The following is a 25425-nucleotide window of genomic DNA, read 5'->3' on the forward strand; positions in this document are numbered from 1 at the left end:
TCCTTTAAAACATATCCAAAAATCAAAACAATCGGGGGCGGCACACCTCAAAAACCTTCCTTATTAGAATTGTACGTACATGTTTGCATTTCTTTTAACTGTTTCCTAATTTTGTATAATAATTTTAATGTTGCCACATTCTGAACATAATAAACAAACATAAAAAAATATTTTAAGACATTATAATGATTTCATATTTAAAAATTATATCAAACAATGATAAACTTATTGGCAGTTGATTACAGCCATGACGGTAGATGATATCAAAAAATATTTATTTATTATAGGAAACAATAATCAAAAACATTTGTTACAGACACTTAAAATTGCATTATTGAACCGTTAAATTATCTAATTTAATATACAAGCTGTCCCGGAACTCGCGTAACTTTCGTAAATGGGGGTTGTCAACTAGGGTGATTCTCAACAACTTTTTCCTTTACCAAAATGTTGGTTGTAGCTTCGTTTTTGAGTTATTAACGAAAAACAGTGGCCAACAAGAGCGCGCGTAGAACGCGCGCTGAACCACGGGGACGTTGGGTTTCGCTCGTGGTCGTGAACAAACGCATTGACATAGAATGGGTATCAAGAGAAGCGTGCGATAAATGTTACATCGTCTTAAATTAAGAACAATGTGGAATTATTGGTTGTTCATGAACAACGAATAAAATAATGAATCGTTCATGTAGAATGAATAAGTCGAATTGATTTTGGTAAAGGAAAAAGTTGTTCAGAATCACCCCAGCAACCCCCCATTGCCGGGAGTTACGCGGGTTCCGGTACACCTTGTATAATGTAAAATAAAGTAATTGCCTTTATCAAATTTTATTTGCAAAGAGGCATTTTTTATTGTAAATGTTACTATGTTGAATTATTATTTTAATGATAATGAAAAAAAGTAATGATGTTACTTGGAAATGTAAACGCTTTACATTAGATGACTACATACAATCTTCTGTACTACCCCTCTTATTGTTAGCCTAATTGACCTATCATTTCGAAATATCCAGAAAAAAATGATAAAACTATCTGAAAAGCAATTAAACAAATAAATTATGTAAACTATTTTTAGTTTCCTGCAAAGGATACATAGGCCATTCCAATTTTACTTAAAGAATCAAATGTATACCAAACTTTAAATATCTCAAAATATTTAGAAAAATGTAAAATGATAGATAAGACATTTTAATTAATTATAAGAAGGGCAGTATAGTTATTCATAGTAGGTACTCACGGCAAGCGATCGTAGTCGCCCTTAATAGCAAACAGATTAAAACGGTATGCCACGTTCTGAATGAATTTATTTGTATGTACAATATTACAACATATCACAATACTGACCCAATCTCCATCACTATTTCACACATCTGAGATGTCTGATAGGAGCGACAATTTTGATTCCATCGAGCTAGACGGAGGCAAAATAACGATTGATAACCAACAAAATAATAATGAATGTTATTAAATTCTATATTGCACTAGAACCTTTTTTTTGTCTGTTACCTAATAGAATGACAATAGACTATTATTTTTCTAGAAAATACCTATTCTCTTATGTATATATACAATTTAAAAACGATTACCAACTGTTCGCTTAGTTTTTAACTATTACAGCGATGTATCGTAATATAATTCTTCGTTTTTTACCGAATAATATCCTCGCGGTATTGCTGGGTGCACGCTGATGGATTCAAGCATGATCACGTATCATCAAATATCATTTTTATTTTGATCTGGTTCCTGTGGTCGACGACGTGATCAGCTAATTGCGTGCATAATCAGACGAGGATCTCGTTTCTCGGATTTCGTTGCCAACGAAATCTTAAAGAAACAAAAATAAATCGCGTTTGGTCGTGAAATATAACGAGTAGTTTATCAAGAATCGAGAGAACAATTTCTTGGTGATTGTTGACCGACCAATCACGCTCCCAATGTTACTAAATCAATCACGAAGAAGTTTTTATTTTATAATTTTAATCATGTCATTCGTTGAAAATATTTCGTTTGATATTGGTTCGTTTCGTGATGATGTTGTCGTATTTTTATTTTCATTTGCCACAAGGAAACTTTCTGGCATACGTACAGGGAACGCGCGATTAGTCACGGGAAATACAAATAAAGTTAATTAATTCATTGACTAATAACTACAATATTGCTTCAATATGATATGGTACAGTCTTTTCACTGATTGTCCAATATCACTACGTAACACGTCCTCTTAATATTTCTTTTTGTCTTGGTTTCTCACCCTCTACTTTCTTCCTCCCTTTCACCCTCATCTCGCGCATTTCGCTAATCTATATACACCACTGGATCGATCGTGATTTAATAAATATTAGTAATAAATAATTCCAGAAACTTTAGTAATTTGCAGTTTCGTAGAAATAGGCAAATTATTGTTAAGAATTTTAATAACTTTATCAGTAAAAATTTTTAAAATTTCTACAAGTAACTGTAATTAATATAATATTTCTCTGTAAAATAATTACTAAAGTTTGGTTTCCTTAAATCGTTGTTTTTTTACTTTTGAAATTAAAAAGAGCAACGAAACGATGTAAATCTGTGATAAAATAATTTAAAAGAATTCGTTCCAGTATTGAATATTTCATTGTATAACTTTTACTCTTCTCGCACTCATACATTTTTCTCTCTCTTTTTCTCTAGTTTCTCACTTTTTACACTGTCTCATGTGTCTTTGTTAGGATTAATATCACTTATTTCTTCGGCGCGACGTTACTGGCGCGTCGATTTTATAACAATACGTACTTTTATATTTTATGTTTCGAATTGTACTTTCCAAGACGCATTGACGATTATTTGGCTATGTACGTTTCAACTGACTCTTCTTTATTCACGAGAATCACCTCCATCCTTTTAATTTATCATCAAGAAGAAATATGTAATTTATTTAATTTTAGTTTTCTGGGCTTTTGATGCATTTCTTTCAAAACTACCATTCAGTTTTAACAACTTTTATACATTTGAACAATTTTTGTACCTTAACGATTTGAAAAGTCTCAGAACATGTTCACAATTTTCTGTGTGCGTCTATTGATTTTTTTTTCCTTTTTTTAATAGGAATTGACTGAATTCGCTTAATAAATTAAATAAATTTTATATGATATAAATAGTTGGTGTCTTCCAGATTTCTTTAATTTAATTTAATTTGAAAATTAACATTTATAAAGCGGAATTTGCTGGTGTATACACTAAATTTAGTAGTGCTTTGACAAAGTCCGTGATCATGAAATCAGCATCAACGACGATTTCCAGTCGATACGAGTTGGTTTGAGAGTGGATACGCTCGTAAACTGTTTTATCGCGATCGTAGCTGATATGCTTCACAAATTCTATCTCACTTTGCAGATGATTTGATCTAGGCTTTCCGTAAGAGCTTTTTTATGTCATTTTATATGATATTCTTATGCAACATGTACCGCAGCTTCCAGTTCATAACGCGTAGTCTCAGTCTCGTTTACTTTAAATGTTTTATTATTTTATTTTTCGTATTAATATACAACAGAAATTCTTAACGTATACAAAAACTAGTAAATTTCATAATAATAATAGATCACTTCAGAAGTTCATATAAAAAAAGAAAAAAAGAAATAGTGTAATAATCAATTCAAAGGCTCGTTCAAATTGCTGAGATAATCTAATATATTACCTGAATGAAATATACTTTCAATATAAAGTAAATTACGCGAATCATTATCTAATGAAATTGTGATCATTATCTGACTAATAAATTGTTCAATCATTGAGCGTGTTGTGTAAATTAAAACCAGGAAAACGTCGCAAATAATAAAAAATTGTTAAAAATTATTGAAAATTATTATTAAATGATTACTTACAAATGAATAGCAAGGTTCAGAGGAGCAGACTCGCAAATCGATGAGTCAATTGAAAATTCCTTAGAAGACGCGTCGAGAACATCGCGCGTACGCAATAACCACAAAATATTCGTATTAAGCCTGTGACAGTCTGACTATCGTCATTTCTGTTGCCACAGTATCGAGCTATATTATTCGATCCACTTGAAACCGAGAATCCTTAGCGAACGCCATCAGTACAGTAACTGTACAACTGTCCAACGTAGATATTACAGTTGAACTGACGGTTTAATTCCTCGCAGCAATGGCCTGTCCTCCTTATATCCACTTATATCTCGTTTCTTTTTACGGCCATCCCTGAAACTCGGTCAAGGGTTCTGGTTTGGGCTCGAGACTGGGCAGCTGATACGGTCAGTTTTGCTGTCACAAGCCACCCTCGGGTCAATGTTGAGCCGCGAATTTCATGCGCTTCTGCTTTTGTCGTTGGTTACAGAACCAGACCCTGACAACGTTCTTTTTCAGGTCGAGTTTCTCCGCGATCGCGGCTATCTTTTCGCCGGATGGCCGCGGTTGAACGGCGAAATACGCCTCCAGTGATCGTTTCTCAGGTGCTGCTATGCTGGTCCTCTTTCTTTTCTTTTCACCAGCTGGTAATACCGACGGAGCGTCGGGATCTCGCCTCTTGTTCTTCGCCTGAGCCTCTGCCTCCTCGAGCCACGCTTGCAGGATCGGCTTCAGGGCGATCATGTTGTTATGGGATAACGTCAACGACTCAAACCGACATATCGTTGATTGGGAGAGCGCCCCGACGCCAGGTAACTTTAAATTTGCCAATGCCTTACCGACGTCGGCTTGCGTCACACCGAGCTTGATGCGTCTCTGTTTGAACCTCTCCGCAAACGCTTCCAATTCTCGTGGATCCGTGTCCGCGTCCGGATGCAAGCCTGCAGCTGCAGCCGCAGCTGCGGCCGCTGCCATTGCGGGATGATGGTGAGCCGGATGTGGTACGCTACCGCCTCCACCGCCTAGGTTACCGTGATGGTGATGATGACTCATCATTCCGTTCATGCCTCCGTACACCGAAGGACCATGGATACCGGCGTGATGGCCAGGACCACCGCCGGTGTTTTCTGACATTGGAGTTAACGTAGTCATTGAATTGGCTGGGTCCAACATGTCCAGACTTTCCATACCTGGATGGCTCATCTGCAACAGCAAAATGAACAAATTGGGTTATGAATCATCGACGATGGCTGAGAAGTTTATTACATATTGGAAAGTTATTAGGTGTACCAGTGAATAATTGATATTTTTTTGGTATGTTAAATGTGGCACATAGTTTTAATAAAACCAAATTTCCAATTTAATTTATATGTAATGTTGTACAATACATGTTGTACATTACTGTTTAGCAAATGAAAAACAACAAGGCAGTATATTATAAATTAAAATTACATTTTTTCATCTATTACAAAGATGGTGGGCTGAACCATCTTTATTTATACCTTTTCCGAATAATTTAATAATATTGGATAAATAAAAACGGAATATAACGGTTTCGAGTGTCGGAATCCATTGGTTAGGTTAAATTAGATTATCTAGGCACAAAATGATAAAAGAAGACATAAGAAGATACAATAGACACTTTGAATACTCATAAAGAACTGTTCAGTCAGTAATGTCAACAATTATAATCATAATATCAAAATTCATAATACCAACAAAAACTATCACCTTAACGGTCTATTTTTGATTCATGAGACATTATTCAATTAAATATGGACAATATAGCACGTAAGTATGTATATATAAGTCAAACAAAAGAGTCCTGGAAAGATAAAGTTGGCCATACAATACGCCAAAAGTAGCAAACTCTAAAACAACGCATAACTTTTGAATCAATTGATTCCGATACTCAAAATCATTATACAGGATGGGGAAAAAGTCGCAAAACGAATGGAACATCTTTTGCAAAAACTTTAAAGTATATCTGGGAAATTTATTATAGAAATCCACCCTCTAAATTCCGGAACATGGAAGGTCACATACCTCACCATGTTGTTGAAAAGATTGCAGTAAACGTAGAATAATCGATTTAGAGGGTGAGGTGTTAGACAAATTTCGCACATTAAAATGACGACGATAAGCTTTTTGAATCAGTATCATTGAGTGATGATTTTCAAAATAAAATATAACAACTTTTGGTACGTTGAATAACCCTCCGACTACTGCGATTTCTAGGCCTTTGCCGGAGTCACTTTTAAACTCACGCCGATATTTCACTAATACATGTTAGCGGTCGCTCGAGAATGCTCGAGAACCGCACCGACTTATACCAAACAAACGATCGCCCGAGGTCGAGAATTTCATCAATATAATATTACAAAATGATTAATTTTATATTAAGTTAGGATTTTCGTTGTGGATCACGGGAATGAAAATCTTCTGAATTGTCAGAAAAATTATAGTGATTCTATCTGGTTATGGAACTGAGAAGTTTGCGTCGTTTGCTTCTGCATTGTATGTTTTAGTTTTGTGGTGGGATATTCGTCGCCGATCCTCACTTGGCTACGCACGCCAACAGTTCCGTCATTGTGTGCGTGATCGCTCTCAAGTGGACTTCGGCATAGCATACGAAGGGATAATGCTATACGTTGTTCTGCGAAGCAAGAAAAGGGAAAAAATAAAATTTAAAGGAATTAAGAATTTTTCCAATTGTTTTGCGACTTTTTTCCCATCCTACATTTCGTGTGAATATTATCAGATAATGCAAAAACAGTTCAAAACAAAAATGGTACTACAAAACGAAGTTTAACCAGATAGTAGATTATTGACTGACACACCTATTATATTTAAATATTAGTTTGTGTTAAGGTTGATGTTAGTCCTGTTGATTAAATACTTACAGGAAGTAGTATAATCGGGTTTAATTTTGAAATAGGCGAGAATATAAAAAGCAAATCAAACAATAATCAATAAGAAAAATTAGTTATTGATCATTTACATCTCTTATTGTTAGTCACTTTAATAGAATATTTAATACAAATATTTTTCAATGCGTCTGAAAAAATTACACAGAGTATTACAACAATCTCAGCGTCATCAGACAATTTATGAAAATTTCAAGATTGACATTTCATTGATAAACTTCCTTTATCTAGAAAAAAAAGTGAAAGATTATAAAGATGAGTTGTTTGCATAAAACATGGTAAATATAAAAAATCCAAACTTCTTTGTTAGATTTCGTATGGGAAATTATTTGTATAAATTGATAATTATTTGTTATAACTAATAATCGACCATATTGCGTTAAGAATTTTGATGAAATTTTGATGTACTATTTTTATCAAACATTAAACTTCAAATTAACATGACATAATTTCAAAATTAACTATTTAATATAAAGGAACCAGATATTTATTTAAATAAGTGCATAAAATTAGTAAATGCTTATTAAACATACTGTTCTTAACATGCTCCAATATTTAATAATCAATAGAATCGATCGAGAATAGATTACTTGATAACAAAATTATACATATACCTAATTGTACTTGTTAGCGTTGTGAAAAGAAAGAAATTAATGAAACGAGTAGTGTGCAAAGTGGTGGGACAAGGATGCAAAGGTGAAGAGGAAACGTGTACAAACTAACACGCACAATTATGCAGCACGTGCCGTGGTCGCCGTCGCGAATACAGTGTGCACGACCCCTTACAAATTATTTATGATCTCTCTTCGTATTTTTCCTCCTAGAAACTGACGCGACGGAACGCTAGCTAGCGCTCCTGTACTTCTTTCTCTCTCCTACCTTCCTCTCTCTCTCTCTCTCTCTTAAAGATATTCCAGTGACCAAATCATAATTTTTTCTCTTCGTCAAATATAAACAAACATGTGGTTTAGGTACCGCAAAATTAACGAGACTTGTCTTTTTACAAATTTTATTGCAAACCTTTTATACAAAATAAAATAGCCCTTTTTAAGTAATTCTAAACTAACAAACGAACTTATACGAAATTATATTTTTTTAACAAACTTTAGGTATTACAAACCTTTTATACGTTCATTTTATTCAGAGAATTTTTATTTCTGAAAAATCAGCACTTTGTAACTGTTACATGTTATTGGTTTACTGTAATTCAAAATATTTTGAACTCTTAAATTTAGCTAACTAACGTAAGTTAAGTCAAGTTAAAAAGTTTCAACTCTTTCGAAATAATATTTTATTAGAAACCTTTAAAATTCAAAGACTTTTAGTTACATTATGAAAGAAACAAAATTTTGTCAGTTATTCAGCAGAGAATGATTGAATAATTAATCAGTTTCTATTACAAGAAATATCAAATCAATTTTTTGGAAATCTTAATTTTCTTCTAGCAAACCGATTGTATATTTTTATTTGGTTTTACACAAAAGTGAATAGCGTAACATCGTACAATTTCTGGTATCTCATTTTCTTGATATTTACAATAAATTCAGCGCTAAGAATATTTTCTAATTATTAGTAATGTACGAAATAGATAAAAATAAATGTTAATAGTGGATAATTATAATACAAATACTCTTTATTTAAACCTGTGTGCAAAGTAAATACCAATGTTCAGATTTTTTAGTTATTTTTATTGCTATCAATTTGGTATTACAATAACTTAAAAATAGTTTCATTAGTTTTGTAACTTTGATGGATGACGTATATAATATGAAAGTGTTAACGCATTTTAGTAGTCTCTGTTCGATACATTGATAATACGAATTACATGTCCACTAAAATACTTAACAGCATTTGCAGTACCTCTTTTATGTAACGTGATCACAAAGAGCAAAAAACTGCAAAAAATTAGTACTTCGAAAAGTGTTTAAAACAAATATGATTAAATGTTATCTATTAAATGTTAACAAATAATTCTAGATATCATGAAATTAAAGATTGCGAATTTAATGGGTAAACTAGATTATAATGTGATCAATTCAAAATTATCCTAGACCGTTCATAAGAATAATATCACCGTAGCCGTCTTAAACTTTTATCCACTACTGTAATATCGTACAAAATCGTAATAAATATTTAACAAAAATTCATTAAAACGAAAAAAATAAAAAACTGCTTTCTGGAATTACTCATACTTTTACTCTAACATTCCTTACAATCTCAAAACATCCGTATTAACATTACAAGTCCACGATTTCCTAACGCACTTCTAATTCTGAACTCGAAAAGATCGTAAAATATAAATAAGAAGGATCCTGCATATAAATCGGCGAAAAACGGAAAATGTAATACATTCCAACTCGTGCAGGATCATGCGCCTACAGGACATTTGCGATAAGTAGATAGGGCGTGACGCGTATGCGTACGAATAGGTTGGTACACGCAACATTTATTCTCACGAGAATATGCAGTATAGCAAGAGCTAACTGGATGGTACGGTTTCGGTCCAGGGGTGCTCTGGAATAGCATAGTTACATCAGAAATGCAGGAGGGTGGGTGGTGGATAGGTAGCAGTAGGAAAGAGGAAGAAGGTACAGGGTTGAAGAAGGATGGTAGCAAATATGGGATGAGCGAGGAGCTAGCCCAGGGGCGTGCAAGGTAGGGCTCTAGAGACCCCCGCAATATTTCATCATTACGCTGACACGACGGTAGGGTTAGTCGATTCCTCTCTCTCTCTCTCTCTTCATTCTTCTTCGTCTCTGTATATCTCTCTTATTCTATTGCACGCTTACGATTTTTCTCCTTTACTCTAACCTGCGCACCCTTCGTTTTCTGCCAATGATACAAAACTCGTTACATGCGTTCGTGAACGTAATATGTTGCGCGTTAAGCAAGCCGGTGGGACACCACTGCACTGTTATTGAATTCGTCAACCTCGCGTATAAAAACAGACTTTATGGGACACTTGCTGTTTGACCATCTGTACGGGAGATTCATAGGTACGAGCGAGAAGGAGAACTGTAAAGCAGGAGAAGGGTGCTCGTATCACCGCACTGCGGGAAGCCAGAACTGGGATCTATACACCCACGTCATGGTCACTGAATACACTCGCGACTAATAGTCGACCGATTCTCATTCAGATCAATGAAACTGCTTCTTTATCTGATGTCTTATTGATGAGTTCTTTAATGTTTCTTTGAATATTAGGTTGTTCAGTATTAACGAAGTATCATCAATCTGCAATCAATCTTTAGCAAAAGTGAACGATTAAAATGTGATTTATCAGAGATACTAAAGTACCACTTTTGAAATGGGAAAATTAGTTTCTAGCTGTTATTTCTGTAACGAAGTCCTCTGTAAGAAAAAAAGAAGATGGAAAATAAAATATTTTATCCTTTTCGAAGTCGGTTAAAAAGATAACCATTATTAAGTATTTTTATATATCGCGCAATTTTACTAGTGTACGTAAAACAGAATCGACAAGTCGAAAATAAAATTCTGACAAAATTGATTGCGTTCCACCCCGTGTGTTGCGTTACGAATCGTCCCACTGGCGAAATAATACATACATATACGAGATACGCCCCTACGTTCAAGAAGATCATTCGAGGTCACTGCACACTGCTGACTTCACCCCATTGTTATCCTATCATCTACTCATCCGCTTCAGATTGTTTGAATTACCAATAATAAAAGTTTCAAAAAAACCGAAAAGACATGCGAAAAATTGTGAATGAATTTAATTGCAATCTAACATATTGTTATTGAGCGATCTTTTAACCCTCTATAACACTACCTAGTTTTAAAGTCAAATACCATTACATCTATAATTTTAAAGTTTCATATTTCTTTTTTTGTTTACTATAACAAAGTATAGTATTTTATTGTTGTATCATTCCAATCAGAAAACTTATTTATAATAATTTGCAATTCCTGATTGTGAGCATCAGTATAAGCATTTTTATTTCAAAACAATAGCTAGTAATTACTTTATATAAATTATTTTTTTTTTTTCAGGCGTGCTGCGTTCTTTTGCTTTTTCACGTCTGTTAGAAAGTAGTGATGGGCATATTTCTGAATTGCATCGATATTTGGTATCGATACATATCGATAACCAAAGTATCGATATACATCAATTGAGAATAAAGTATCGATCTTATTGATATCAATACGTACAATTAAATTAGAAGTGAAGTTCAGTAAAAGATAGACTATTTATTCAAATGTTTGTTTTATATATGATAAACATATTATTATATTTAATATTTTAATTTTTTTGGACGTGCATCCATTACGAGGATTATTTAAAATCTATATACAAATGTAATTTACGTTTACAATAACTATTTATTAACTTTTGCATTACTATACATTGAGATCAATATTGTAGCCGCCAGTACTAAACAATGACGTCAAATTGTTGTTTACGTTGAATGAACTATACAGTATTGCCTCGAAATAAGCAATTCGCTCGGGACCGAACAGTTGCTTATTACGGAGCAGGTATGCTATTCGGCTTGACTTTGTTCTCGAAACGGGACGATGACAATACTGTATATATGTAAATACATACATATGTCATGTTAAATATTGATACTGTATCGCCCATCACTATTAGGATGATGTCCGTTACAGAGTGTGCAAACAACTGCCGTGATCGCGGCGCGGCGTACGGATTTTTGTATTATTCAATAAATGTTATATTTATGATCTTTATTCGCGGTCCACTGTCCTCTTCAATAATTATAAAAATTTCTTTCGTTAACGAACGTTAAACGTAAAAGCAAAATATAGATATTTTATAAATTTATTTATTATTGATAATATCAAATATTAAATTCGTTCATTTTAGTTCAAAACTAAAATCTGTTGCTTGCATCGGCAGACAATTGAATTTTTTAATTGAAATTAATCATAGATCATAATTAATTGCCAAGCATAATGAATTATTATCAGTGGTTTCACCGGTTCGTTGAAATTCGTTGCGAGTTATAATCACATTCGAATATTGTATTTTATACATATATTTTGAAGCTGTGTTTTGGCGTAGGTACATACTTTATTGCGATAATTGTTTCATCAATAAATTTCGTTGTTGGTAGCAACATTAAGTTTTAATAAAATTGTTATGCATCTGAGGTAATTTATCCCCTATCGTAATTCATTCGAGCGTGTGTGTGTGAGCAAATTTTTGCCTGAAATAAAATATACAACCATATATTATTATTTTGCTACTAATTTAACTGATCCTATATGCATATAAATAGACATGCGTAGCAAAACACATTAATTCATCAGTCAAAGTAAGCTATACTAATTTTTAACATTGTACTAATTATTATATTAATATTCTCAAATTTAGCAATGATTCATACTTATTTTACTTACATGTTAAATATTACATACTTATAAGTTCAAGAGCTTGGTTTTCAGTTGATAATCTTGTTAAAAATGTTAAGGATTTTAATCACCATGTTAAATGTACCAACGATAAATATTTGATATAATTTTTTGTCCTTTTAATCTACAACATATTTTATAATTGAAATCATTTTTTTACGTTTTTAATGTGAAATACAAATTCACTAAATGTGTAATATATCTGACCTTTTTAAATAGAGTTTTAACTTAAAGTGCCAGTCATTGTGTAGTTTATCCTATGTATTTTTTTGTATACGCTTGAATATTATTTCCATAAAGTGATTTCTAATCATTTACTTAAATTATTATACTTTGCTTCAATTAATCACTCCAGGTACCGTATTTCAAATAAATATTTTCAATACACTTGTATTAATCACTTATCGTACTTGGACAGAACTATTACAATAATAATTATTTTCAATCATTTTCATTTGAAATATACTCAATTCGGGGCATTGTGACCACGAAACCATTTAACAATAATCTTTTAACAATAACGCGGATTTATAGAAAACATTAATATGAGACTAGTATGATAAAAATGTAGACTCACAAAGAGGTGTGAATGTACCTGATGATGTGGCCGGTTATTTGGATGCGGGGCTGCCATGTGGGCTCCATGGTGATAAACGGAAACAGGGTCATGCTTCAAAGGCATTGGGGTGCCTGCGTTGTGTTTTCCTAAATCCGCAGCCAAAGCTTCTGCCCTCGAAAGTAAGCCGTCTTGTAGACCGCTGTTCAAGCCCCCGAATAAGTCACCCTGCAACGTTAAAAGCGACACGTGACACTGATTGAAGGATCAAGGATCGTACGTCAAGCTGATACGGTAAAATTCTCAAAGAAACTTTCTTTCTTTCCTTAAAACAAATCTAAATCACTTCAAGAATATCTCATTACAGGAGTTGGACAAATTTTTGGATCAAAGAATGATCCAGGAATAGATACTTGCGAGTGATATTTAATGAAGTTAAATTACGTCTTTAATGATAGATTCTAAGAAAAAATTCGGTTTGACGGTTCATCAAAAATATGTTTTATAAAGTTTACATAGTTGAAGTTGCACTAAATGTTATTTTTTGCTTGTAAAAAATATAACGTATAGCTTTTGACAAGTACTATAAAAGTAAAGAAAATGACAAATTTTGCAATATAAGATAAAATATTTTAAACATTTGTAGTGAATTATTAAATGTAATGCAATCTATATCTTAAATTCAGTTTATACGAAATTTTAATAAGATTAAAGGAAAATTATGCACGCGTTAACGTGAAAACGATGGACAATGGACTGCGATTCGGCCAGTTAGATTAATGCTATTTGAAAAGGGGCTACCCGTGACCTACGAGATTTGCTAATCAAATTCGTTTGCTTGTCAAATGTAGCTGGGGATACTGGCTATTTTGAGGTTGAAGAGCTACTAAAAGTAAACGATCATAGGGTCCAGATATTGTTCCATGTTTCGTAAACTGTCCGTTATAACACCAATAGAAATAATTTTGCATTTTGTGCACAAATATCACACCATAAGTTATTTAACACTGTACAAAATTATTTCTCTCTTTTCTCTTATTAAATATGCAAAAGTTTTCATTGTTTAGAAGATCTTTATACTTTACCTATAAGTCAATAATTATCTTTAATATAATATTTCCTAAATCAGGGAATAGTTTTTTTCATCAAGATATTTTGCCACTTTTCAGCCAAAAAATGAATGACAACAATTATATTTTCTTCAAAGAAAATATAATCATTGATGAATTGTTGATAAATTAATTGACAATAATAATAGCCATTATTATTATTATTATTACTTATACTATTATGCAATAGTAATTTCTGACGTATAATAAGAATAATAATAACAGCAGCAATAATTTCCCGTATTTACATATGTACATTTTACCAGCTGCTCGGTGTTGATTAAACAAGAGATATTTTTAATAATAATTGTATTAATTAATATAAGATTTTAACATTGTGACACACTATCATGAAAAAAATGAGTTTAACAAAATACATTATAATTTCAGGAAAACTAAATCTATTCCGTAAAACAGAGTAGAAATTCCGTAAAAATTTGTAGTATGTTAAGAATATTTTCCGAAATTCATTGAAATATTTCATTAAAATAGTTTTATTTATGTACCTTTGAATTGTATTATTAGAATTAGGATCATTGGATGTGGACAATCGAACGAATAAGAATGAAAGGGTAAGTATAACCTTCTTTTGGGTGACACATGAAATACCAGTTGGAAAGCAAATTTATGGTTTCGTTTTGTTCACGTACGCTGCTATACCGTGGCAATCGATATTATATGGGACATTTCGCGTCAACTGCATCTGTCACACGCAGCATGTTACAAGGTTTGGCTAGCGTGCAAGAAACATCGTTACATTATTCTAAAGAAATAGAAACAATTGTGATATAGTGCAATTTAGACTTTTTAAAAAGAATATACGTTGTTAGATGTTTGGTTGCAAATACCCAATCAATACAATAGTTACTTTCTGGAGAGTGTTATCTATTCGTATGAATCGATGTTTAACATTTATTATTCATCATAATCAGTCAGCAATTAAATGAAACAGCGGTTATTAACATTAACATGAACTTTGTATAATCCTTTTGTATCGAATAAAAAATACTGTTCCATTTATTTAAATAATAGTCTTATATATTTTAGTATAGTCTTATATACATTTAATGGTCGATTTGGAAACATCATACATTTCTCACTGTTTCATGATATAAAAGTAGGTATACCTACTGTAAAATATCATATATGATAGAGGTATACGAGAATTAAAAAATATTCGCTCGAGTCGAGTTGAGTTCTCCAAAGTATAGATGTGCAAGAAATTGTTTTAATCGGCTCAAAGTGAATTAAATTTCATAGCCATGTTTGATAAAGTTCGTCGCGAAAAACTATTTTCCAAAAATTTTTCAAATATATATATAATAAATGTACTATGACAGCAAAGAGTTGTTGCATACTTCGAAAATTGCATTTTGACCACTGTGGGTCGGGTTCTCGAAAGAATAGATGTGCGAGGGGTAAGCGATATTCGGATCGGATCGAGAATTATTTTGTTCGGTTCGCGACGAACTGTATATGTATACCAGAGCTCGGCAAGATTTTCACTTTTCAGCCGATTTTCAGCTGGCTCCGCCTACCGCTATTCCCCTTGCCGCGACGTTCAGCGCGCAGTCTACAAACCGTTTGAGGGTCAGGAGCGTATCACTCGTAAACGTATGCTGGCAACCACTAAAAAAAAACGCATCGACAATCGACAATAGTATGTACCTCGCGGGTGGGGTGGAAAGCTATTGCCAGCATATGTTCACGAGTGATACGCTCCTGAGCCTCAAACGGTTCATAGGCCGCGCGCTGAACGTCGTCGCGGCAAGGAGAATTGCGGTAGGCGGAGCCAGCTGAAAATCGGCTGAAAAGTGCAAATCTTGCCGAGCTCTGATATACATATACATATGTTACAGCATTCAATGCCGCTTGAAATTTAAAAATATTGTGATTGGTTATTGAAATATAGATCGTCAAAGTTGACGAATTTTCATGCTTCTTAGTACGCACCAAAATAAAAGAAGACAAATGTATCAAGCTGAAAGTTTATATTTCAAAAAATCATTTACAATATTTCAATAACATTTCACCATTAAAATGTATTTGGTATGCAGATAAGCTTTGCATACGAGTGATGCAAAATATGTTTAAATAAAGTCTTGTATTTCCTTTCTCAACGTCACGTTAACTGTTACTGTATGTACATGTTATTATAACGGTAGAGAAACAGTTGTGATAGTCATCGAAAGTCACCCTCAATGACATAAAGTTAGATCTCAACTATGATATCCAATCAAAAAATTTTGCTACTTTTTGCAACTTCTGTAAGATATTTAATATTAAAATGCTGAGAGGTATCTATCTATGCTCTCCGTGAATAGTATTCAGGATGCAGGATGAACTGCCGAATTATTAACAGTAATAAAATAATTTTTAACAAAAAATACAAATTAATAAAACCTATTTACTCGTTAAATAGTATACTAAATACATTTCAACCTTTTCGGAGGCGGTGCAAAATTAAAAACTTTTCTTCTACTAGGAAGATTCTAGTTCAGACGTCGGCAACCTATCAAATCATTATTGGCAGCATCGTATATTCGGGTATTTTTAATTTTGCGCCGCCTCCGAAAAGCTTGAAATGTATTTAGTATACTATTTAACGAGTAAATAGGTTTTGTTAATAGCTGTTGGGTATTTGTATAAACGAAATAGAAATTATTTCATGCTTTTTAGTGCATTTCGAGGTCGGTTGTATTTTTTGTTAAAAATTATTTTATTTCATACTTTTTAGTGGAACGAGCAGTATTTGTAGGATGCCTTAAGGTGGTTTACCGTTCTTATCGGTTAATTGCAATAACGATAGTTTTTAACGATAACAAGTTCCATACAAGTTATAACAATAGTTATTAACAATAACAAATTGCATAAATTTTTGCAAGTGAGATATCGAGATTAACTTAAAATTAAGTTAAAAACAATGTTTGTATCAATGGTATTTGATTCTCCATTTATATCTTAGATTTTTAACAACATATTTGAACTTAGTGATATTTGAAAATAATGATTTTTATGAAGGTCGCATAAAATTATGGATTTTTACCAGCTTTTCCAAAAACCGAACCACTGTGCAACCGGACTCGAACAATGCAGACTCGACCCGAGTATCGGTTACTCGAAATGGTCGAGCTTCCGCATATTCCTAAGCTATGGTATATCAAACTGAAGCTTAAAATTTACTGAAGAGTAGTAGAACATAAGCATTACATAAATATTTTTAATATAAACTGCCTTCTTGTCAAAGAATAGTCCTATTGATTACTGCGTTTAATACACACTAACGATAAGATAGTTAATGTTAAAGATATTAATAAGAAGCTCATATTGTTAGTTTTCAGTTAAAATATCTAAAAAACTTTAACCCTCGGAGGGCGGACCATAGAGAGAAAGTCCCAATTTTAATTTAATTTTATATTCATATTATTTTCAGTTTCTAAATACACTTTTGCCCCAAAAATTATTCTTCCAATATATGAAACTCTTTCATTTAAAAAATATACATTTAACTTTAGTGTTTTATAAGTTTAGGTGTCGATTGATCCAGACTCCGGTGTTCAAGGATTGAGCTTCAGATTGGTATAATATAAGTAAATGCGCTTCTTTCTGACAGTGTTGAATCATTAAATCGTGTCGAACTTTCTATGTTATAAAAATGGTCATTGTTTATTATAACCGGCCACCAATTATTTTGTATTCAGAATATTAATGAAAAATATTTGTGCAGTGATTTTCACCAAACTTTAAGTTTCAAATTAATGTGTCATAAGTGATGTTTTAAAATACTTTTATGTCATCACTTTGTGTGTATTGAAGTCTGTCATTGATTGCTGTAACTATTAACCAGACATTTCCTAATAAGAATATTAATGAAACGCTTATATCATCATTTCAAGTAAAGTTCAAGCTTTAAATCTATATAATATAAATATTATTTTACATTGCTTTCAAATCATCAAATCGCGTGAAACTTATGCACAAAGGTTAGAATAAATACATTTTCTTATGAATTCGTACACTTATGGATATCATTTATTTAACATAACTAAAAATCATTGAAAATCGAAGTATACTTTATAGTTTTTAATTTTTCATGGTACAAAAATTACGCGTTTTTTATGTGTTAATCAATGTCAGTTTCCTGGTGACGATCCTCAAAAATAGAACGGCCTGAAACAGCAGTATCGATTTCTCTTCTTCGCATCACTAGGAAAGTGTGTCCGTTGCTTTATTAAATATCGATAAAGGTAGATTCATTGTCAAAACAATTTAACTGGAATCCTCTGTGGCATAGGATTTCATCAAAATTGTATGAACCCATTGCAATCAATTCCCATCGTCGGATCGTTTCTCATTCGGTAATGGAAAACAGTGTAAGTCAAACATTAAACGTTTTCGAAATATCCTGTAATTCATGGAAAATTGAACAGTTTTCCATTCGATCCGTGTCTACTCGTTACCGTAACTTATCGAAACATTTTATATGATATATTTATACCCAGATATACATATAGAGTGTTCTGAGTGTTTTTTCACAAAATACAGAAGTACATTGTGTAGCTAAAAATAACAAAATAAAAATATGTTATACAAAGAGTGACAAGAAATGTTTTATTATAAAGTTATAAACAAATGGTTAAAGCCAATTTTTTATTTGTATACGTGGAAAATAGTAAGAAAAAGGTATTTTCAATATTATTATTGAAACATAGTAAAATTTTCAAGAATTTCGCAGTGTAATAATTTGTATGCTATATACTATGAACTAATACACATTTGCAAATTTTATTTGTAATTAAAATAAATAATAGCTATTTGAAATGATATTTTAATTTTGTATTTCTAAGAAGTTTCAAAAATATAGAAATTATTTATTTATATTACTGGTTATTAATATATTGATCTTTCAATGGCTTTAATCAGTCTTACTTATAATTGCCAAGCAAATGAACAATGTTGAAAATACTAACGATAAGAGGTTCTAATTTAATGGGGAAGTAATATTTTTATATTTTTTCACAAAAACCCAATACACCCTGTAAATACACAATAAATACACTAATATATGTTATGCAAAGAAGCATCATCATCATCATCATTATCATATATTTGTTTATGCAGCATAGATATTTTTATTGAATTTGTAAATCATTAAACGTATCACAAATTTACACTGAAGAAGAATTTGTTTTATCGCGATATTTATTGAAATACGAACAGTTTCGTTGATAAAGGAGAGGGTAAAAACGATTCGCTATCCACTTGTTTCATTATAAACTGTAATGTCCGCATCGGCCGATCAATGTTTCATGTGAAAACCACCGCCGTGCTTCAACGCTTCGATTATTTATGAAATCCTCGTGTCTTCGTCGAGTACGTGTACATACTGCCTTGTCTGTAGGTTGCTGAACTACCGTCGCTCTTTTCTAATTTTCAAGTTTTCCTCTCTGTATTTTTCTTTCTTTTTACCGTGCTATTGCCGCTTACCGAGTATTCCGTTTATAATTCTATAAAGAATGTATTATTTTCTGCAGTTGATTGAAAAAACTTTAGAATAGCTTTAAAACAAAGAAAAAAAATATAAGGAAAAAATAAGAATGTTTGTATTACAATATTATTTTCTTTTAGATTTATGAGAAATAGTAGCGAATGAGTGTTCTTAATTCCTGCGATACTAAGGACGGCTTTAATCGTCTAATATAGCAGAAATTTTAAATGTAATTCTATGGTTTACATTGCAAATAAAATTTACAATCGAGTAAAATTATTTGATTTACGTTTAATGTATTAAGTTAAAGAATTAAACACATCAACTAAAAAAAATGCTTAAATAGCATTAAAATTATATTATACGTATAGATACAGATATGCAAATGGTAGCAAATGGAAAACTTAATTTAAGAAATATATGTATGTAGTATGTAGTCATTTTCACTGTGGTAATCAATGTGTTTATCAGGTATTTCGTGACATATTTATAACTTCTGCAATTGTTAATAAAATGTCTTACAAAAATTTGTGTTACTACTTTAGATATGTATAAGTATACATGCAAAACGTCAGTTTAGTAGGTTTGATAGTTTTCTCTAATTACATGCTTAAAAATCACATTGAAATCGGATGTATTCCTACAATAGAATCTACCCCTATTCTTTTCAAGTTAGAGTGTACCCAACCCATGTGTTACGTGACGGAAAACTATTATTCGTGCAGACGAATGCTTTACCTAAACGAGAATTAACAGGATAATAAATTCTAAATTGGCTCCTTTCTTGAAGAGTGGTAGAAAGCTTGCTAGTTTAAGGCAATTTTTTCTCGTCTACGGGAACCTATCATCAGAAAATATACCACCTTCAATACTTAGAATAAGATCTTTCTGTTCACGAGTGTATAAATCAAACAAAAATGTATATGACTGTGTAGGAATTTTTGCAAGCAATCTTAATTTAAAAAACAAATTATTCTAAATTTTGCGTTTTCAAATCTTGTTATTCGTTATACTGACCTTTCGTTTCAGATTTATTTGAAAACGTTGTACAATTATTATAATATAATCGCTTATTGTTAGTATTATACTAACATAAATAAATAAATAAATAAATATTACAGTTCCAGCTTCTATTTCGAAAAACACCCTGTATATGCGAGTAGGATAGTTTTTCCAAGAGTTAATTCGACGGGAAAGGGCAGAGATGAGAAAAGTGACGGCAATGCCTCGCAACGGATACAGATTGCTCTTGTTAGTCATGTAGTTAGTACCTCGTGCAGTTGTTTAGCAAAGTTTCTACAGGGTCCCCCTTCGAACTCGATTCGGTAGGTCCCCGTGGTTAATAGAGTCATTTTTCCGAGCTGCCTGCGGCCAACCCAGCCGTTAAATACCTCTTCCAGCTACGAAACGTTAAAGATTAGCCAATTACAATTGAATTATCGCGCCCTACCAAGCCGTCTGTATAATTTATCTGCTCGGAGCTTGTTCGCAAGAAGACGGGAATGATTAAGCTCGTAATGTAGTACACGATACCACCTACTAAATCTACTTGCTCCTTCGTTTAACAAACCTCTCACTTAATAATAATTCTTTCATTGTAAACGATTACAACATAAATTAAAACGATTTTAAGCCTCTTAGGGAAATATTTTATTTGATGTATTATTTTATAATGACTGTTATTCAATTATCATAGAATACTTATTCAAATTTCATCAGTTCCTTAAAAAATGATTAGAATTGTTGAAATATTTAAAAGAGGGCAGTGTTTTTTTTTTGTATTTTACGCTATTAACCGAACCGAAATATATCGCTACTTCAAAAGACCAATGACATAACTTAAAAATTGCAAATTTTTAGTTAAATGCGTCGTTGTTCTCAGGAACACCTAATTCTTCTAATGCAAGCATTGCATAATTACAGAAGTGTGCTTGAAATGTCAGTTTTCTATTTTAGAAGAAGAAAGACATCATTAAACAAAGGGAGAATTAGGAGTACATAAGTGTGTAAGTACATTATAATATTTGTGCGTAGTACAACATAAAAATTCATTGTTTAATTATAAGTATGTAAAACTAAAAAATAATTGGTCTTTTTCATTTCCTGAAAAATGACTTTTCTGTCATTGTGTCATTATTTTTCTAAACCGATGATATGATAACAAATCTAAGTATTTATTTGAAAATACAAAATAATGTAAATAATTTATTTAAAATCTCATAAAAAAACATTTTTATCAATTTTAGTATTTTAGCAAACTAGTTTCTTTATATAATAACTTCTATTTATACTGACGTCTATCAATATTAGAACGGTCATAATTGACAAGGTCCTATTACAAAACAAATAATATCATTTTTATTATTCACATTAAAAGAAAGAAACATTATTTTGTGTGTATCTTTTCTCAGCCGTCATAAACATGTTTTAGTTAAGTTAACAATTCATTATATATTCACTGTTGTATATTAACAGAAACATGTTTTAACTTTAATAACTTCTTATATAAATGTCAATCATTTTAAACATTATAATTTGACAAAAAATGTAAAACAAGTTTATTATGTTGTGAACACACATCAGTATGAGTAGTTTTATTAATTTTGTTTTCTAAATGCACTGTAATGTCATTGTAATGGTAAAGAAAAGAAAAAGAATAAAAGTAAACTACAGAAATGAACAAAGTTTTTATCTTATTTCGAAATTGTACATCGGTTTGGTGAAACAAGGTTTGAAATATATCCTAGTTTCGCAATCATCTGGAAGGCAATCGAGACGCGTTTCGATTGTGATACAACGAAAAATATAATCTTCGTAATTCCCCGGTGACTGACAGAGATACAGCACACATTCGTCAAAATTTTTCACCATGCAATTCGTCATTCCATGATACAATCCACTTTTATCTATTATGCAAAATCTTCGAAATTGAAAAAACAGTAAACCGCCATTGTCAGAATGAACTAAACTGCATAAATGAAATACATACACACAAATACTAAAGTGGCTAGGGTACAATTCGATGCAATCGAACGCAACATACACACTCATGACTATATAATGAGCGCAGTTCTGTTTTCCATTACGGTTCAACAATTGGAAACAAGTCCGAGCTTTAAAATAGCAGCGGTAAAGAATTTAACGGGAGTGAATAAAAAATATAAAAGGAACTGTGGTTATTCCATTCATTTCAATACATCAATCGCTGAAGTATTAAAAGTAATATCAATTTATACATACAAGAGGTAAAAGACTTAATAATAATTGGTACATAAAATACCATCAGTTATGCATTAAGAAATCAATTATTAATAAACTAATATATATTAGATATTCCTTTATTAACACGCAGATAATCTTAGAACCATGTTTCGTGGAAATGTGAATTAACTCTGGAGCGGTTAGACAAATCAAATGCATCTTGCACATCTACCTATATATCATTATTCATTATACTTTTTGAATACTTGTCAGAACCATTCATTTTTCTTGTACTCGATGACGTAAGCAATTTTACGATTCTTGCTAGGCTTAAAAAGAGGACACTCGGTGAATTTTTCTATTAATATTATAAAACTAATCAATAATAAATTTCTTATTGTTAACGAAATTCTTCTCTATTAAAAAACTACAAACATTAATTGATGTACAAGGTCTTTCAATAAGAGCGATTGAACGTTGAATTGAAACATGTAAAGCGAAAAATACGGTAGATAATCTAGTATTCATTGCTTTATTTTAAAGTGTATTCGATTGCACTATACATGAAATACAATATCATATAAATGACCTCCATGATTGTATTTGGTGGAGTTAATACGACAAACCCAATTTTCGATGACTCTGGCACATAAATCAAGTCGTATTTCACCGATAACACGAATTATGTTTGTTTTAAGATTATCAATAGTTTGTGATTTGTTGGAATAAACAAGAGGAATAACGTTTAATGGCGTTAAGTCACAAGATCTTGGCGGTCAGTTGACAGCCGTATTTCTCGATATAATCCTATCGTTGAATTTCGATTTCAATAAAGCAATACTTGCAACAGAAGTGTGGCATGTGGAGCACCATCTTGTTGAAATCATATTTCAAACAAATCAAATCCATCCAATTAACGCCAAAAGGATGATGAAATCATCGAACGGTAACGCTTACCAGTAACAGTTACAGTTACACTTCCTTTATTTCGAAAAAAACAAGGGCCAATTACTCCACCAGTATAAAAATCACACAAATTAGTATCTTTCTTTGGGTACAATGATCGCTCAACTACTGATCGAGGATTATCATCTCTCCAAATTCGGCAATTTTGTTTATTGGCAAAGCCATCAATCCAAAAGTGAGCTTCGTCACTGAAAATGATTTTTGTGGCGAAATAAGGATCAGTTTCCATACGGTCTAAAGCACAATCAGCAAATTCACGACGCATGCGATGGTTTCAAGTAGGCTTCAGTTCTTGAGTTAACTGAATCTTGTAAGGATGAAGACCGAAATCTCTATGCAAAATTCGCCATACAGAAGTCTGAGAAATGTCTAATCGTTGAAAACGTCATGAAATCAATAAGTTTGGATTGTCAGTAACACTTTCCCTTACAGTCGCAATATTTTCTTCACTTCTTGCACTACATTGACGTCTCGAAATGTGTTGATCAACAATTGAGCCAGTGGCTTCGAATTTCTGTACCAGATGATGAATTGTCAGTTCTGTTGGTTGATTATGTTGACCATATATGTATTGAACGAAATGCACGAAAGGTTTCTCGAATTGAATAAGAACTTTGATAATAAATTTTAATAATTTCAACGCGTTGAGCAACTGTGAGTATCTATTCATGACGACTTGTCTATTCACGTGACTCTTATAATTGAATAACAAACATGGCGGCTGTGACAAATGAAAGATCTATCGCTCTTATTGAAAGACCCTGCATTATTCAAGATAAAATTTCTGGTTATGAGGAGGTGAACTCCATATGTTGTGTCTTTGAAGAAAGTAAAAACTGCTATACGTCAAGAATTAAACTGAAAATACATTAGGAATCGAACACTCGATTAAAACTATGGTTAACTGGAATCTAAAAGGAGAACCTTTCCCGGACCGACGGCCAACGGATATCGCAAATTGGGACAATTACGTTATTTCTGTCCGATAACCTACATTGCAAGACAGTCTGACGCATGAATAAATAAATCCTTCGAGAAAATCTGACATCTGACACGAAAATGAGCAGACTGTACGAATTATCACTTGCATGGCGGAGTAGCTGCTGTCTAGAGTAACGAGAATATTCACTCCGTCGCGTCGCGTCGCGCGGCTCTGCTGCCATGATCAAATTCGGTTTCACTTGTGACACAGACAGTAGTCGATCCCCCGGCGACGGCGCCATCGATTTAGAAACGATCCAAATTTGTATCTTGTTCGATATTTTACCCCGTTAGAAATTCTCCTGCTCTGTCTGCCGTGAAACTTAACCAGTCGCCGCGCCACCGGGAGTTCGTTCGACGCCATCTGCTAATTATTGATGCCGTTTATTGGATAACACGGTTAACGATCTATTATTAATGACGAATTGCAAAACGTCGGCTCGTGTTTTAAATTATCATGCAACGAATCGGCGGAAATTGTAATATCGTGATGCCTAGAATTGTGGTATAAAATATAGTGAAAAACATAATCGAACACACACGCATAAAACATAAATATGCAATTTAAATATAAATTGTTATTTTGTTCAATGTTTGAGTATGAAACGTGAAGAAACAAAATATAGTTTTGTGCAGAATGCTTACCATTACACTTTTTATGAATCACAGTTGTATTTTATTATTATTTTGAATTCATAGATTTCAAATATATTGATTTTAAATTACAGAAATTATTATGGTGTTTTTGTCGAGGTAAAGATTGATTTTATATGTTAATTTATTTTCCATTTGTCATCCACTTATTTTATCAATTTATTTTCTATTTAAAAATGAGTTTGCGTTTAACGCCAGTTGTTGCTTATATTTTTCAAACACATTCAGAAACTTATACAACTACGTCTAGCTATTGCTTTTCTTACACTACAAGTATTAAATTTTAAGCCAATTGTGGTTTAATATTCAT

General features: G+C 32.2%; 1 protein-coding gene across 2 annotated transcripts in view; it reads right to left on the reverse strand.

Moving 5' to 3' along the window:
• Positions 1-259: 259 nt before the first annotated feature.
• The window catches only part of acj6 (abnormal chemosensory protein 6), a 71564-nt gene continuing 46398 nt past the window's right edge, over positions 260-25425 (reverse strand). The window contains exons 3-4 of one of the 2 annotated variants that reach the window (XM_034338275.2): positions 12756-12944; positions 260-5039 (exon numbers count right to left, since the gene is read on the reverse strand). In XM_034338275.2, the coding sequence (XP_034194166.1) occupies positions 4275-5039; positions 12756-12944 (954 nt within the window). In that variant the 3' untranslated portion in view covers positions 260-4274. Of the gene's footprint in view, positions 5040-12737; positions 12945-25425 lie in introns of both variants that reach the window. The other variant, XM_034338274.2, reaches the window with a different exon arrangement.

Source organism: Osmia lignaria, chromosome 14, assembly GCF_051020975.1.
Source record: "Osmia lignaria lignaria isolate PbOS001 chromosome 14, iyOsmLign1, whole genome shotgun sequence".
Classification (NCBI taxonomy): Eukaryota; Metazoa; Arthropoda; class Insecta; order Hymenoptera; family Megachilidae; genus Osmia; species Osmia lignaria.